Raw genomic sequence first — 15,747 nt, 5'->3', positions numbered from 1 at the left:
ATGTCTGTCCTTGGCCACAAGATGGCGGCGGTGATCGCGAATACGGCGGACGAAGTAGGCGGAAGAGACGTTTTTGCACAATTTTGCCCATCCGAGATGCCGTAGACGCCGTTAGCTTACCAGTTAGCAGTACTTCCCTAGCACTCTTGTTCGAACGAAATACGCCTCTCCCGCCACCGTGTCAACACAACGACGCTTTATAGGAGGTGAAAAACTGACCTTTATCGTGTTATTTTAATTCACTGTTTACGTAGTTGGTGTTAAAATGTTTCACAAATGGCAGCGCGACAGCTGCTGCTCTGTTAGTGGCTAATTAGCTCGCGGCTAACAACTTGAGCTACCCAACATTCATAATGTATTCCCTTATTGATAAAGTTTTCAGATTGTTTAGCTCCGTAGTCGTACATCACTTTTATGCGTAACCAGCAGTTATGTTATTATAGGTGACATTTTATCTGTATTGCCAACGTTTTACCGCTACAGCTCTGGCTATGTTTCCGACTTCAAGATGACCACAAACTTATGACCGTCACAGAACCTATTCTAGCATCTCAAGGTTAGGACATCAGTATCAGACTCTCTATTCGGGGACAAAATGTCGCGTCTAATCGTCGCTTGTTTGCTTCACAGGTGACACACAGCGAGACTCATGCTTTCCGATGAGCTCGATTCCAAACCAGAGGTAACTTTATAAAGATGTGACCATAACAATATGGGGGCTATATTACTCTGTTATTTAATTTACTGTTTTAAACACTTCCCATGTGTCGTAATAACATGCATACACGATCACATTGGGTTATAATGTGTGTGTGAAACGAACACCTGACTTAATTGCGCTTTGCCATTCGTGAATTTGTCGTTTTACCCACAATGCTTAGTTTCCAGTCGCCATTTTTGGAAGGGCTCACACGCGAAAGGAAAACATGAAGTTGTTGTCATCCGTCTCTTGTCTTATTTTCGTGAAAAGTGTCGTTTACCTGTTCATTACATCGACACATTAAAACCAGTCGTTTGAACTGGTTATGAAGACAAAGTGAAGCTGGTTTGACAGCAATCTAGAGACTTACAAAATCATACTGGTCGAATGAAGACTGTTTCTTTCTCAGAACTTTAATATTGATGCTGTCTCCAACGCACAAGCGTAGTAGCTGTTAAACTGGCCAACTTTACTCATGATTTCACTCCCAAAATAATCGTTTGTTGCAGCCCCAGAGGTGATAGTGTTGCATAACAGAAAAAACAAAATTCATATTTGTGCAATATGTCCTCCTTATTGTAATAATGAAATTTTGTCCTCCGCACAGCTGCTGGTGCAGTTTGTCCAGAACGCGTCCATCCCGCTGGTCCAGGGTCTGGAGGACCCCGAGTCCAAACATACCTGCCTACCGCTGCTGACCCCGGTTGGCAGCTCTCTGTGTGGACACCTGCAGCTCACAGGTCATATTTTACTCATTTAGGTGTACACATGGTTTTAAATGATACTTTTGAATATTAATGTAGTTAAACATTTTATTCACAGTAGTTATTTTGCATTGATCAGAAACTAGCCACCTAGCGCTATTTTTGCAGTGGATTGCGCAAATGCTACAAGTACAAATTCTGCAAAGATTAAAGTGCGCCAGCTCGTACCCCGCAGATGCTGCTTTATTATGTCACGTCACTGGTTCAAATACCTGGAATCGTGAACCAATTTAACCCGCTACAGTAACGTCTTCAAGTCCCACCAACTGTAATTGCAATAAAATAGCCAATTCGAAGGCCCAGAAGGCCTCGCTCCTGCAATTGACCACGCAGCAAAATATCCATTGCCCATTTAATTTAAGTATTTTGTAAAATAAAAAAACTTAAATATTTAAATGTATACTGTAGATTATGACAGTGTGGTCTTTTTTTCCCCTTCCCAAAAAACAAAAAAGTTCTTCTTTGTAGTTTTGCTGGAAAATAAAAAAAATAAAACGTGAAGAAAAATCTTTTCTCTTCTTTTCATCTAGAAAAAAAATATATAAATTTTCTGGGATTTTAATTTTGCCTGGAAAAACCATCTTTTTTTTTTTTTTAAATTAATAAATTTTTTTAAATACAAGAAACCATACATATTCAGATGTAATTTTTCTCTGCTATTCAGATGGAGCACTGAGCCCCCCACAGGAGAGTTCCTCGTCGCTCTCAGAGCTGGGGGGTGTGCCGGAACGTAGCCCGCTGGCGGTGCAGTCGACACTCGTCGCACACCAGCGGGCCTCGCCCAGCCCACCACCCATCCTCCATGACCTGCAGCAGTCAGATGGCACTTCATACGTCCTGCTTAACCTGGCAAAAGGTATGCAAACGTCACATGTTCTTATGACCTACTTCGTCAAAATTCATTTGAATTTATTTAGGATATGATTAAACTACCTCTGGTTAAGAGAAGATATTTATAATTTGGAAATTTGCACCTTGTGATACTAATAATGTTTATCTTATATTATCAGTAAATCAGCAATATAATTAACAAAAAAAATTATGAAAATAATTGGTAGTTGCGGCTGTAGTAGAAATTGTTAATATATGAACATTTTCTAAATTCTTAATATAATTTATTTTCATATCTTTAATAGTCTATTCTATATATTCTATTCAACTCTTAATTCCATTAAGAATATTCAAATATATTTTCATTTTAGATCTTATATTAAAATTTTAATTGGTTTGAGGCATAAATCCCCCCAAAATAAAAAATAATAATATTAATTCAAATATGTCAAGCCCTACTTTGCGGTATTTTGCTGTTTGCGGTGGGTTTCCAGGCCCGATTGTTTTCATTGAAGAATGAACTTGTGCCTTTTGTCCCAGGCATCACGGCCACCTCAGAGTCCCTCATCTTCACAGCGGACGGAACGGGCGTCGACGACGACGACGTCTCGTCGGGAGACTACGGCCTGGACGGCATCGCCCCCTGGTATCTGCGGGTGCAGGAGCTTGCCCATGACAGCCTGATTGCAGCCACGAGGGCGCAGCTAGCACGGGACGCCAAGGCCAGCCAGGATGCCAGAGCGGCCAACGCCACCAACGGTAACGCTGCTGTTTTTTGGGGGGGGTTTTCTTTCGCTCATGATAACTGCTTCTCAATCCTTGAATGATCCGGTCTGATACAAGCGTTACCCATCTTTCCGCATGACGAAATTGGAAGCATAGGAATTTCAATGACGGTCTTCCTGTCCCTCATAGAATTCATTCCCTCCTTCAATATCACATGCAGGAGAGGAATTTCAAATTCAATAGTCTGATCAAGATTCTTTTGCCTCTCAAAATGTGTGTGGTTTATCTGAGACACTGAGCACTCGAGTGGGCTCACTTTATTGTTGTGATTTTGCAGGTGAGTTGTGTACGTTTTATGGCTGCGATAAAATCTAGGTGGGATTTATAGGTTGGTGATTTATATGGCAATGATTATATTTTCTGGATACTTATCTTTTAAAGACTGGTTTTCCTGAGATTTAGTTTGATTCTAAACATTCCTGGAGTTCAGCAATAATTCTTAAAAGATGATTCTTCAGTGCAGATGCACTGGCAACCAAGCTGAAGCACTATTTATCGTCTGAGTCTCCTATTATTTACAGAACATCAATTTCTGGTATTTATTTATTTTTTTTGCGTAGAGGAAGCCTGGCTTATTGCATGTGGCCATTTCGAAAGTAGGACTTATACACATTTTATATATAATATACATTTACACTTGAAATAACCAAAATGGAGTCTGCCCTCCCTATTTCTGAGTTGCTAATTTTTTCCCCCCATTTAATCAGACAAACCCATCTATCATTTGTCTTATTAAAAAAAAAAATGTAGAAGCAACTGCTTTATAGCACTTTGAAAATGTACTTTTTAGTATAACTGCAGTGATATTGATGGCTGACTCTGATTTAGCAACAACAATGTGCAACCTACAAGCCCAAGATTTGTTTGTGGATTAAATACATGAATATACGATCTTTGCAAATAACTTTTATTGAATGTAATGAGCAGGCTTACCTAATGGAGTGACAATTTTGCCGATTTCTGGGCAACAGTATCCGTGACATAACGCGGAGCTAAAATTAGAAGGGAAAAGCTGCCTTAAAGACGCACACTTTACTTGAAAGACGGAGCCGAGCGGAATGAGGTCAGCGAGGAGATGAAGTGGGAAGCATAATCAGCGACGACTCAAACACTTTTCAACGCCTCTCATCGCAAGTCTGAAGATCACAACCAATTTGTAGGACCGTCCGCATGCTCGAGTAATAAACGCGTGTGTGTCCTGCAGCGTGTTGTTGAGATCACGACCTGGAAAGTAAATATTTACAAGTGACACCAAAGGTCCCGCAGTTCATCTTTGAACTCCCCGCGAGGTTTGAAAAGCGCTTCCCGGCTTAGTTGTGTTATCACAGAGAAAGTTTGGGAAAGTAGTTCTTGAAGTTTTTGGGCCCAAGACACCGCGAAGAGGAGAGTGAGACGAGGTTTAGAAGTATCACTACGTCCTCAACCTCAATCAATTTTACATCCATGACGATGAGTCACGCTGCCCACTTTTACTTGTACTACTCATCAAATTGCGGCACGCTTGAATGAAGAATATGGTCCTGAGTGGGTGACTGACGGGCTTGTCCGTTGCCTAGGCGACCACACGCACGACTCTCCCTTGGGTGGCGACGAGCGAGCGGAGACGGTGCCGCTGCCGGCACCCTCGCCGCCGCCGCCACTTCGGACCGGGCGCCCCCTCGCCACCCGGCAGATCCTCCGCTGTTCTTTTGAGGGTTGCTGCCGGACCTTCACCTGGCCTGCTCACCTCAAGTATCACCTCAAAACACACAGGTGACTGCCTAGACGTCATCGCCTTCATTTGAAAAAGTTACATTATGTGTTTGGACCAGTAGGAAATAATGTAAAAAAAGAAGAAACTGTCCTCATCTTAGGCAATGCTTTTAAGTCACTTTTTAACATCCCTCATAATTACAATTAATTGAAACATAGCTGGAAAGTATCATTTATAATATAGAATCAATTTTATTGCTATTTGATTTCAGGGTACATTGACGTGTACTAATCTTTTGTGGTTACAAGGTGCAACATGAAACATAAATGGAAAGAAAATGTTTGTAAACTAAGAAAAAGGTCAAATGTACAATTTTTGGGCAGAATTTCTAAATTTCATTAAACAGTCGATCATAATTCTAAAATGATGACTTTTCCAATGTGTGTGAGTCACAGTTTAACGAAATGGCTTTCACATAAAGTATTTTTATATTAACGTAGAGAAAATATGTCAATTTCATACATAATTCATATTTTATGTTTATAGCAGTGATCATTCGAATTTTTGTTACTTCTCCATGACAACCAAAAACATGCCCTAATAAGTCAAAATAAATGAAGTCTCCACCTAATTATGATTCCTCTTGGTGCTTATCGTTAAGATTTTGCACCCCGAGCGTAGCAATAACAATACAATAAACAAAGCAATGTTTTGTAAATTGTCCAATATATGTTTAGCGGCCCCTTTGTGGCAATAAACGGCCTCACACAACACCAAGAGAACAATTCAGCTATAAATGATCCCTTTCTTTATATTACACGTGCTGGAACGACGCGTTGGCCGGAAAATGCAAGTCCGTCTCTCTTATCGTCATCGTTTGTTGTCAGAAACGACCGCATGTTCCGCTGCGTGGCAGAGGGCTGCGGCAAGAGCTTCTACGTGCTGCAGCGTCTTCAGGTTCACATGAGGACGCACAGTGGTGACAAGCCTTTTGTATGCAAGGAGAACAACTGTGGAAAGAAGTTCACCACGGCTGGAAACCTCAAGAACCACAAACGCGTGCACACCGGTGAGCGAACACACAAGCTCACAGTCGGAGATGATTGACTCGCCGAGGCTGCGATTTGACCACTCAGCGTCTTTGGTGATGTGAATACTCATCTCATTTAGTGTGACCTTCACATTATTTAATGGTGTCTCATCCGGTCCACCTCCCCCTGCCCGAGACTGATTAACAGAGCAGCCACTGTCCATCGTTATGACACACGTATCGTAGCACCAGGACCGGACAGAGTGAAACAGACAATTTACATTTCCATTCATTTCAATTTGAGAAAGATTTTAGGAATGAGTGCGTTTAGTTCCATCCGTGTTTATTAATTAAGCTCGAATCTGTGGGCATCACTTGAACTGTGTCTGTTCATCTTTGAATTGTGTGTGTGTGTGTGTGTGCGTACATATGTTTAGGAGAGAAGCCTTTTGTGTGTGAAGCAGATGGTTGTGGGCGCTCCTTTGCAGAGTATTCCAGTCTGAGAAAACACATGCTCGTTCATTCTGGTCAGTGAATGAGTGGCGCCAACACACTTCTACACGTACACCAAACCCCATTATGTATGTGTGCGGTGTGAGTGACTATTTGCCTATACGGTGTCGTGTGCATGTGTGACCCAGGCGAGAAGCCACACCAATGTGGGATCTGCGGGAAGACGTTCTCTCAGTCCGGAAGCAGGAATGTCCATATAAGGAGACGCCACGGGGAAGAGAGCCTCGCAGCTGAAAACAGGGAAACAGGTTTTTATACACACACACGCACATACGTTTTTTGAAGGGGGGGGGGGGTAACACCAATCAACAGGCTCGAGGTCGTCTAGCTATTCCCTTAAATTACGCCAACCTTCCCGCGCTTGACTTCCCGTGTTCGTTTGGCCCTTTTTTTTCCATTCTCCTCGCTTTACAGATTTCCGAAGCGGAATTTATTTATTTTTTATCACCACCGGGTGGTGAGTTGGCTCCGATGGTGGGGGAAGATGCCGGTCCGACCCGGCAGACCCAAACGTATTGTGAGGGTCTGCTGGGAACGCTTGGCAGAATCCCCGTCAGAAAGAGTTTCAACTCCCACCTCCGGCAGAACTTTGCCCACGTATCGGGGGAGGCGGGGGACATTGAGTCTGAGTGGACCATGTTTCGTGCCTCCATTGTAAAAGCAGCCGATCGAAGCTGTGGACGTAAGGTCGGTGCCCGTTGTGGCGACAACCCCTGAACCCGCTGGTGGACACCGGCGGTAAGGGATACCGTCAGGCTGAAGAAGGAGTGCTATCGGGCCTTTCTGGCCTGTGGGACTCCGGAGGCAGCTGACAGGTACCGACTGGCCAAGCGGAAAACAGCTTCGGTGTTTGCTGAAGCAAAAACTCTGGCGTGGGAGGAGTTTGGGACTCAGTGCCGAGCCACTGCTCCTCCACGTTGAGAGGAGCCAGATGAGGTGGCTCGGGCATCTGATTAGGATGCCTCCTGGACGCCTCCCTGGTGAGGTGTTCGGGGCATGTCCCACCGGCAGGAGGCCTCGAGGACGACCCAGGACACGCTGGAGAGATTATGTCTCCCGGCTGGCCTGGGAACGCCTGGGGATTCCTCCGGAATTGCTGGAAGACGTGGCTGGGGAGAGGGAAGTCTGGGTTTCCCTGCTGAAGCTGTTGCCTCCGCGACCCGACCCCGGATGAGCGGCAGAAAATGGATGGATGGATGAAGGTTTGGCTCTGTGATGAGCACTAATCAACTTTAAAATGGTGATGCGCGTTTTCATGCGCGGGATCAAAATGAGCTCTTCTTCTGGCACGCTAATTTATTTATCGGCACAAAAGCGTCACGGGGGGATTGTGAGGCAGGCAGACGGGCTCCGGAAATAAGCGCTTAGATTCCAGCATGCACGCTCTAATTGAACAAGATGTGCTTAAATCTGGATTTTATACTGCGTGTGGGGGTTGAAACAATGATAGTAGACAGATACAAGAGGGTATTACATCCCGCAGACAAGCTGTGTGAGCCATTTAAATCACTTGTCAAACTCAAGTTTCATTTCATTTGCCACCTGCGAACACTTGATCGTTTTTCCTTTACTGTTCAAAGGAAAGCTTTATTTAAAATGATAACCTAATGCAGGAGAACATATGCACAATCGTGGGGCATTTGTCGGGGGTTTCACACAAAAAGTATTAGGTAAGGGACAAAAATGTGGTACGTCAACTTAATATACAAACTGTTGACGCTGCACTTTCCTTAAAGGGGAAGTCAACCCTAACAATTTCTTTCCAAGAATATGTTCCATGCAGGCCCACTTTGCATTTGTTTGACAGGTGAGGCACTGACACGCAGCAGCCTCCTGGAGGCCGACGGCGACAGTAGTGCCAGCCTGGTCGCCATGGCCACCAGCGTGGACGCCATGCTCAGATCACCAGGTAAGGTGCAATGATGTTTTCATTGTTGGGACCACTTCCTCTTCCACCTGTTTCCGTCCCTTTCAGGTCCCGCAGACTCCGTGAGTGTCCTCTCTTCTCCACATCAGCTCGTAACCATGACGACAGAGGGCGCTACCTACGGCGACGTGGTGGCGTTGCTGTAGAAATGTGGAAATACAACTGGACTATTGTATATATTCAATCAGGAGGATGATTTTGATTTGTTTTTATGTCGGGAAAAGGTGTCAAAGGTTAACATTTGTATAAAGAAAAAAAACACCCCAAAGATGCAAGACGGGTTTTTTAAAAAATAATTGTCTTACCTCTGCAAACATGCCAACAAGAGTGGGGGACTTTTTGCCAAGCTCCGCCTTCCTGGTGGGCCTCCTCTCTGTATTTGAAGGTTTGCAAAGTGATGCAAGGTAGCGCCCAGAGCCCAACTTGCTTCCACATTCTTCACTTTCTTGCTCAACTACCAACAAACGAAACAGACAACCAAATGACTCAAATGCCTTTTTGTATTTATTAAAATAAAGCAGAAAAAATATTTTTCTGGTTTGGTTACGCAAAAGATTTATTTGAATGTTTTCAGCATCAACTACTTTGTTTGTCAGTCTGTAAACTTTTGAGTTCAATTATATAAGTCATCATTTTGACTATATAGGCTTGGTTTTATAAATTTGAGTACATCAAGGCTTCTTTTTCAACATTTTCCCCAATTGCTTTTTTTAATTAATTTTCTTAAATGTGTAACTTCCATGGCCTCATTTTTCAAAATTTGTATTTAATTTAAAAAAAAAAATCTTTCCAGCATATTTTCATTGCTTTTCAGTCCTTTTTTTAAATTAAGTCTATTCCTACTTTTCCACAGTTTTGTTTTACCCAATCATTGGAATTTGAGGCATTGTTTTATTTATTTCTACCCAATTTGATTAAACCCAACATTTTGCGCAACGTTTGAGGCCTAATTTTCTCATTTAAATGTATTTTCCCCATTTTTTTGTAACTTTTGATCCAAACGTTTGTCATCTATTTTTAATGCCACATTTTGAGTGATGAATGAGGCTCCCCCCTTCTTCCTATTTGCTACTTAGCTCTGATTTTGTCTAGCGTGTGTGCATTCTGACATATTGCACTGGTAGCTTTTGCCGTCTGTTTTGGATCGCTTACCTGCAGTGCTGTGTTGTCCTTGAATCCAAAGCCATCCGTGAGCAGACAGCTAATGTACGTCAAGTCCAGGCACAGAAAAGGACTGACAGGAAAAACCTCTTCACTTGCCTCCTTACACACTGAAGAACACAAAGTCATAGCCATCACTTATTTTATGAATATTATTAATAAAAATAATGATGTCATCTCACCCTTCTTGGCTCTCCTCTTGAAGTCTTTGACTTCCACCCTTCCGCCATGGACCTCGTCTGCAATGGTCGGACAGTCCCATGCTCCATAATCCAAATCATAACACTAACAAGAAAAGCGTGTGTGTACCGATAAGGTGAGCATTCACCGCGCGGTCAAAGTAATATGAGAAAGCGTAGAAAAGAGTCATTTGATCTTCAAGACCAGGACGATGACGACGTGGGGGATGAACGATCCCTTTGACTGTCTTCAACACGTCTTCATAACACGCCTTGTATCCTGATGCGCCTGAACGCAACGTTCATACAATGAGCCTGCATAATGATCACATTAATGAAGTCATTGTTGCTTTTGTTGTTTCAATTGAGCTCACCATCTGGGTCTCCGCTCGCTTGGTAGGTTTCTCCCCCAAAGCTCCACTCACCCCGGAACCTTTTAGGCAGACATGGACTTTTGGAAATGGACGTACCTGCGAGACACGTGATTAGTGTGTGATTTGTTGCTACTCACGATGACTTCAATTAATGAATATAAATAAGCTGTACCACGAGCTCGCAGCGTAGAGACTCTGGCTGCCATCAGTCCGTTGCCAAGGTAACTGGGGGACAACAAGGCGGGAATTTTAACACCAACAAGCAAGCCAGTAGAAAAGCCATGACTCACCAAAAAAAACTCATTCAAGTGACATTTTCAAAGTTTGCATGATGTGTTTGTGATCCAAATGCTAGTCGGTGACATTTCGAGCTGTCAATCTTTTGTCACAGTGAAAAGCATTCAATTGGTGTATGACTCGTCATCGTGGTGTTTACCTGTGAGTGTACAAGTCAAAGGAGGAGTCGAACATGTCCACTCTGACAACATCGTCTTTTTCAAAACTGAATTCCTACACACAAACACACATGCGCACGCAACTTCAAAAAAACTGTCCGCTTGTTGATTTGCTTGTCATGCATGATGTACTCTAGCTAGTTCAGTTTTATGTAAATAAAACGGCTTGCAGACTCTTTTCCCGTCAAAATAAAATAAAATAAAACTACATGGACACTATTACTTTGTGATTGGATGGTCAAGGGCACGGAGTTGGAACATCCGCCTCCCAAAGCAAGACTTTCCGCTCACAAGATGTGGGACAAGGGTAAAAATAAATAAGCTTTCAGTCTCACTTATACACGATGGCAGCACAGAACGACTCCAGGCTGAGCGAGGTTATGTTTGCTGTCATGTCTCATTGCACTGCCAGACCGCGCAAATTAAGACAAAAATCACAGATTTTGCAATGCAAACAAACTATTTCGATTCACTCGATCATATCAGTGAAAAGTCTCATTTTGAGCATTATTGCTTTTTGCTGTTAACATATTCAATATTTGTTGCATTAATTTAGACACACCCCTCCAGAAATTGGTTAATAAAATGTGTATTATGTATTTTCTATTTAAGCTTTATTACTTTATCTCATGGAATAATTAACTAGAAATAATTTTTAAAAATAATTACAAAAAAAAAAAAAAAAAATATATATATATATATATATATATATATAAATAATTAATACAATCCATTACTTCATGAAAATGGTTAAGTGATTACAATTAACAAATGTCTGCAATTTTTATTTGAGCCACTCACTCCCATTAGCAAATCGCTGCCATCTCTATTCACTTAACTTGCACTGTTCAATTCTTATGCGTCTCGAAAAGCCAAAAGATATCCGTCAGGCCAACGTCATAGGACTTACTGTGACTTTGGGCAGGAAGGTGATCTGCGTGGATGCTCCCCCCAAATCCAAGATTCCCACCGTCTGGTTCGTGAGCGTGTGAAGGTGACCTGAAAACACGTTTTCTCTGTTCGATGTTCTCTTCAAAGGACACACACCAGCCAAAAATATCTCGTCCCAGTAGACGGGCTGCGATAGAACGCACCAGAGAGGAAGTTCACCGTTACCCACGCCAGGATTCCTACATTTAAAAATATTGGTAAAAAAAAAGAGGTTCAAATGCGATTAATCGACTCTCGTTTAATGTGAAGTGAGTGGTCAGTGCGACCTTCGCTCGTGCCGTCCATGATGCCCACGCTGTCATCTGGCACCAAAAACGTTGAGTCGTCAAACACGCGCAGAACCTTGAGGAGGAAGAAAAAAGACGAAATTGAAATGTTATCTGGTGTAATGGCAGCTCATCCACGGTGGGATTAATTAATTCCCAGTGAGGAGGAGGATGAATAAAGTCTCTTTCCAGGGTGCCCCGAGGCCGCTCATTACTATTCGTCATCTGCCACGATGAAACACACATCAGTGTGACAACACCGCCGCTCTTTGCTGACACTGTACGCTGTGCTTTGACACGCTCACACTTGCTACAAGAGAATGTTTCCACATCGCAAGCTCGCACTTGCCAAACTAAAATTGGAGCTTTTTGGTCACGTGTAAGCAGTTCATTTACACTCAATATTTTGGTGTCATATTAATGGGTGAGAGGATGAAATATTGGTGGATTTCATATCTAATAATTTTGCAATTTTGTTCTAATAGTTTTTAATGCGCTACAATACTTTTTCAAGATTCTGTTTTACTTTTCAAACAATTTATTTTTTTTCATTTTTGACTAATTTTACTCATTTAATTTTAATGTAAAATAATTATACTTTTTGTATTTCCTCAAATATTCATGTTTTTCTTTTTGGTAGAGGATTTTTGTAACATTTTTGGACTTTTTCCAATCCTTTTATTTTCCTTTGTTCAATATTGTTTCATCCAATATTTTGGGGGGGACTTCTGATCTCGTACTTAATATTCTTTCCCCCCTTATAGTTTAAGATGTTTGTATTTTTGCCCTACAATTGTTAGATTTAGTTTTTTGATCAATATCTTTGTATTTTTTAAAATGTGTGTATTATTTCTATTTTTTTATATTTCCTTTCTCTAATATTTTGATATTTTTTAACATACACTTCCAATATTTTTCACCCATTTTCTTTGTCAAATTATTTTATTAATGTAATATTTTTTTTCAGCAATGTTGTTTCAAATAGTAATTTTAAAAACTCATCAAAATTTTTGGTCTAATTATATTCATTTAATTTTGGCACAAGACACCATTATGTGCCACTCTGAAGAAGGCGAAAAAAGACGGTATGAACTTTCTTGTTATTTTGTCAAGTTTCACATTTTTTACAATATTCTATATTTTCCATCTCACAAATATTTTCATCAGTTATTTAACTGCATTTTTTTCAAATCGCAAACCTATTTTTATTTTCTATAATATTGTTTCATCCTACATTTTTGCTTACACTGTCTAATATTTTTTCTTATAAATTTGTTTTCATTTTTTGATCATATTTTTTATTTGCCATTAGCAGCGATTAACAGCATCTGGGTCGCGAATTTTGTTGTTTGGAGACACCACGGCGATGAATCACATGCGCCTCACAGTTGTGAGGTCAGAGGCTCAAATTTGGGGCACCAGCGTGCTTTGTGGACTTGATATGTTCCTTCAGTTCTTGTCCGGGTTCACTTACGGACTCGTTCCAAAAAAAAGTCAAGTGTCCTGAGCATCACCTGACGTAGGAGCGTTTGGGCTTTGTCTGGCGACATCATTCGAAGTCCCGCAGTAGCTCTCAGCATCACCGGAGTGTTTTTCCACCGTGCAGGAGGCACCGCGCTCTGGGCCACCTTCAAAAGTGTCCTTACAGACAGTGCTGCCTTCACAAAACACACATGCATAAGAACATCTCGTACCGACCGGGACCTCCCGAGTCTTTTGCATCCAGCCATCAAGTCACCTTCTCAGGAGAGTGAATGTGCGCTGAAAGACCAGGTTTCACTGAGTGGAACTTCTCCTTCTCTAACACAGGCGGGCCGCCTACAACGAGCAATGAGAACGCATGCACACATGAGAGAGAGCGAGAGCGTATATTTTCAGATGTATGTGGTAACATTTTTGTCTTTCTTAAATGTTTGTATTTTCTTTAAACATTGGTGTATTGTTCACTTAATATTTGTGTTTACAATATTTAGTATTAGGCATCAAGACAACAGCGGTTCGAGGACCTGCATAGTTGCGGATGAAGGCGTAGACGTGGATCCGCGTCCCCGTACTTCCCGCGTCAAACATCACCGCGTAGTCGATGAGGCTGTGGTTGGGCGGTTGCTGGAGGACACAGACATCCATCCGCTCTGAAACCCGAGACCCGACGGCGACCGCCAGTGTGAACAACACTAGGAGCAGCTTCATCTTCACCCTGAGGACCAGAGATGCATGACTTACACTCATTTACATTTACTCAGTCATGCCACTTTTGGGATACATTTTACTCGTCAGAGTAGTGTAAATTCAGGATACTTGAGTATTATTGTTAATAAACATTATTGTAATTCCGTTACATTCAGCTACATTCCACTCGTTACTCTTATTTGTAAGTGTTACTGCTTGCACGATGTATTTGTTTGTCAGCTTGACGTCTCGAGCACCTCTGACGCGGACAACCCGTTAGTATTAGCACATGAATGACGAGCTGTCATTAGGCAGCAGGACGAGCTGCGGGGGAGCGATGGCCTAGCGTGTTCGCGTCAAATCAACATGCTGTCATCAGGAAAAGGAACATGAGGACGTTGGATCGACTGCGACAATCATTGCAAATCCAGTTACGCATTTTAACTGTACAGGTGAGGTTTTAAGTATCTTTTTTTTGTACAGAGTAAATTTATCCTTTTAATAACCAAAATAAAATAACTCATCTGACCATGGCTGAAGCTGTCATTCAGTAACTGGTTGGTAAAATCATTTAATATTTTTGGAAAATATCTTGTTTGTGTTACCTAGGATATTTCCATCCACAAATAGTTTGTATTTTTCCAATATATTCAAATTGCCATATTTCCATATTTTTCCCAAATTTTTTGCTTTTTCATTTTTATTTACTTCTAATATTTGCGCTTGTGCAATATCTAATCTCATACTGTTTTGAATTTTCTTGATTAGTTTCCTGATTATTTTTCCCCATTTAATACAGCTAATATTTTTTCTAACATATTTGAATTTTCTGTCAATGTGATTTTTCACATTTCTGTGACAAAATCTATGTACATTTATGTTGATCATGTTTATTTCTAATGCAAAATTAAGCAATGCCTGTTAAAACTAAAATAAAATGTGTATCATTTTACACTAACATGTTATGCTGTTAAGCTTGCAAATGCTTGGTGAAATTATATATTTGCTTCTAATTTACTTTAAATTAATTGTAGTGCTCTGCCATACGCTATAGTCGCACTTTTCTATGGCTTTCGTTACAATCTTTTTTAATGAAGTTAATGCGCTGGAATGCTTTCACAAAACATACAGCGGAGCCCCACCGCACACACATATTTGTAATATTTCACATTTACGTTTAGCCAGAACAAATATTTAAACATGTTTTTTTAATCTAAAATATGACAACAGATATATTATATTGCTAGCGATTACAGTGGGTTGGCTGCATGAGAAGAGATTACCTTTGCGTACGTGTATGCTGCCATGTTACGGTTGTTTAATAAAACAACTTCACTTGCACATTCGAACATTTTTTCCTTCTGATTAAAGTACAAAAAGGGAAAATGAAGCTACAATTCCAACCTTCGGCTAACTTGTGTTTTTCCCAACTTTTCGCTAGCTAACTCGACGACATGCTAGCGAAAGGAACACACGTCCAAACAAACCCAAGCTTAAAAGTCCTAGAAAAAAACAAACTCTGTCGAATAAACACAACTGTCTCTCACATGTCGCTGAATTATCAGTTGCTTTTTAATGTAGTGAAAGTCGATCTATACAAGGACAAACACGGTTGTGGCTCACCATAATGTTGTTCTGAGTGTTGATGACTAACGGTTCGGATTCGCACAGCTGTGGCGTCATGGCAATCCAATTAATTTGAGCATGTATTTTTTACTAAGTCCACAATATGAATACATTTAGCAGGCGAGTGTGGCGATTTTTTTTAAGTGCGTAAAATAATTGTAAACGTGTTGCCGAAAAAAAAACAACAAAAAACATAAATCGTTTTATTGTCATATGCGCTATACCCAAAAATGGAATCATAAAACCTTCTAAAATACCTTAAAAAATAGCAAGTGGACGGAAATAAAAAAATAAATACAAAAGGTATGACTCAAAGGCTGGA

General features: G+C 41.1%; 2 protein-coding genes across 5 annotated transcripts; one reads left to right on the top strand and one right to left on the bottom strand.

The window, feature by feature from the left end:
• The first annotated feature begins 64 nt into the window (after positions 1-64).
• znf410 (zinc finger protein 410) lies at positions 65-9,586 on the top strand. Of its 3 annotated transcripts, none has more exons than XM_088286119.1 (12): positions 65-206; positions 484-556; positions 631-682; positions 1,308-1,440; positions 2,129-2,320; positions 2,836-3,054; positions 4,638-4,833; positions 5,662-5,843; positions 6,269-6,331; positions 6,446-6,565; positions 8,125-8,226; positions 8,293-9,586. In XM_088286119.1, the coding sequence occupies exons 3-12, from the start codon at positions 650-652 to the stop codon at positions 8,388-8,390; spliced, it is 1,338 nt and encodes a 445-aa protein (XP_088142245.1). In that variant the 5' UTR covers positions 65-206; positions 484-556; positions 631-649; the 3' UTR covers positions 8,391-9,586. The 3 variants fall into 3 exon arrangements, with proteins under 3 accessions (XP_088142245.1, XP_088142242.1, XP_088142243.1); XM_088286116.1 differs by having other exon boundaries at positions 6,242-6,331; XM_088286117.1 differs by having other exon boundaries at positions 82-206; positions 444-556; positions 6,242-6,331.
• Positions 5,522-15,510, bottom strand: LOC148316704 (ectonucleoside triphosphate diphosphohydrolase 5-like). 2 transcript variants are annotated; one of them, XM_088286120.1, is made up of 15 exons: positions 15,423-15,510; positions 13,637-13,827; positions 13,369-13,448; positions 13,145-13,288; positions 11,631-11,706; positions 11,508-11,543; positions 11,324-11,412; positions 10,395-10,468; positions 10,131-10,183; positions 9,959-10,054; positions 9,715-9,873; positions 9,588-9,644; positions 9,397-9,515; positions 8,550-8,698; positions 5,522-8,384 (listed from the first exon to the last, which is right to left on the bottom strand). In XM_088286120.1, exons 2-15 carry the CDS (start codon positions 13,818-13,820, stop codon positions 8,363-8,365), a joined length of 1,338 nt encoding a protein of 445 aa, XP_088142246.1. In that variant the 5' UTR covers positions 13,821-13,827; positions 15,423-15,510; the 3' UTR covers positions 5,522-8,362. The 2 variants fall into 2 exon arrangements, 1 of the variants encoding a protein (XP_088142246.1); XR_015840143.1 differs by lacking the exon at positions 5,522-8,384 and having other exon boundaries at positions 8,551-8,698; positions 9,588-9,668; positions 9,734-9,873.
• Positions 15,511-15,747: the final 237 nt, after the last annotated feature.

Source organism: Idiotropiscis lumnitzeri, chromosome 21, assembly GCF_059441095.1.
Source record: "Idiotropiscis lumnitzeri isolate Australia: NSW breed Sydney's pygmy pipehorse chromosome 21, RoL_Ilum_1.0, whole genome shotgun sequence".
NCBI lineage: Eukaryota > Metazoa > Chordata > Actinopteri > Syngnathiformes > Syngnathidae > Idiotropiscis > Idiotropiscis lumnitzeri.
Note: the sequence above shows the minus strand (reverse complement) of the source record. Positions and strands in the feature narration are given on the sequence as shown.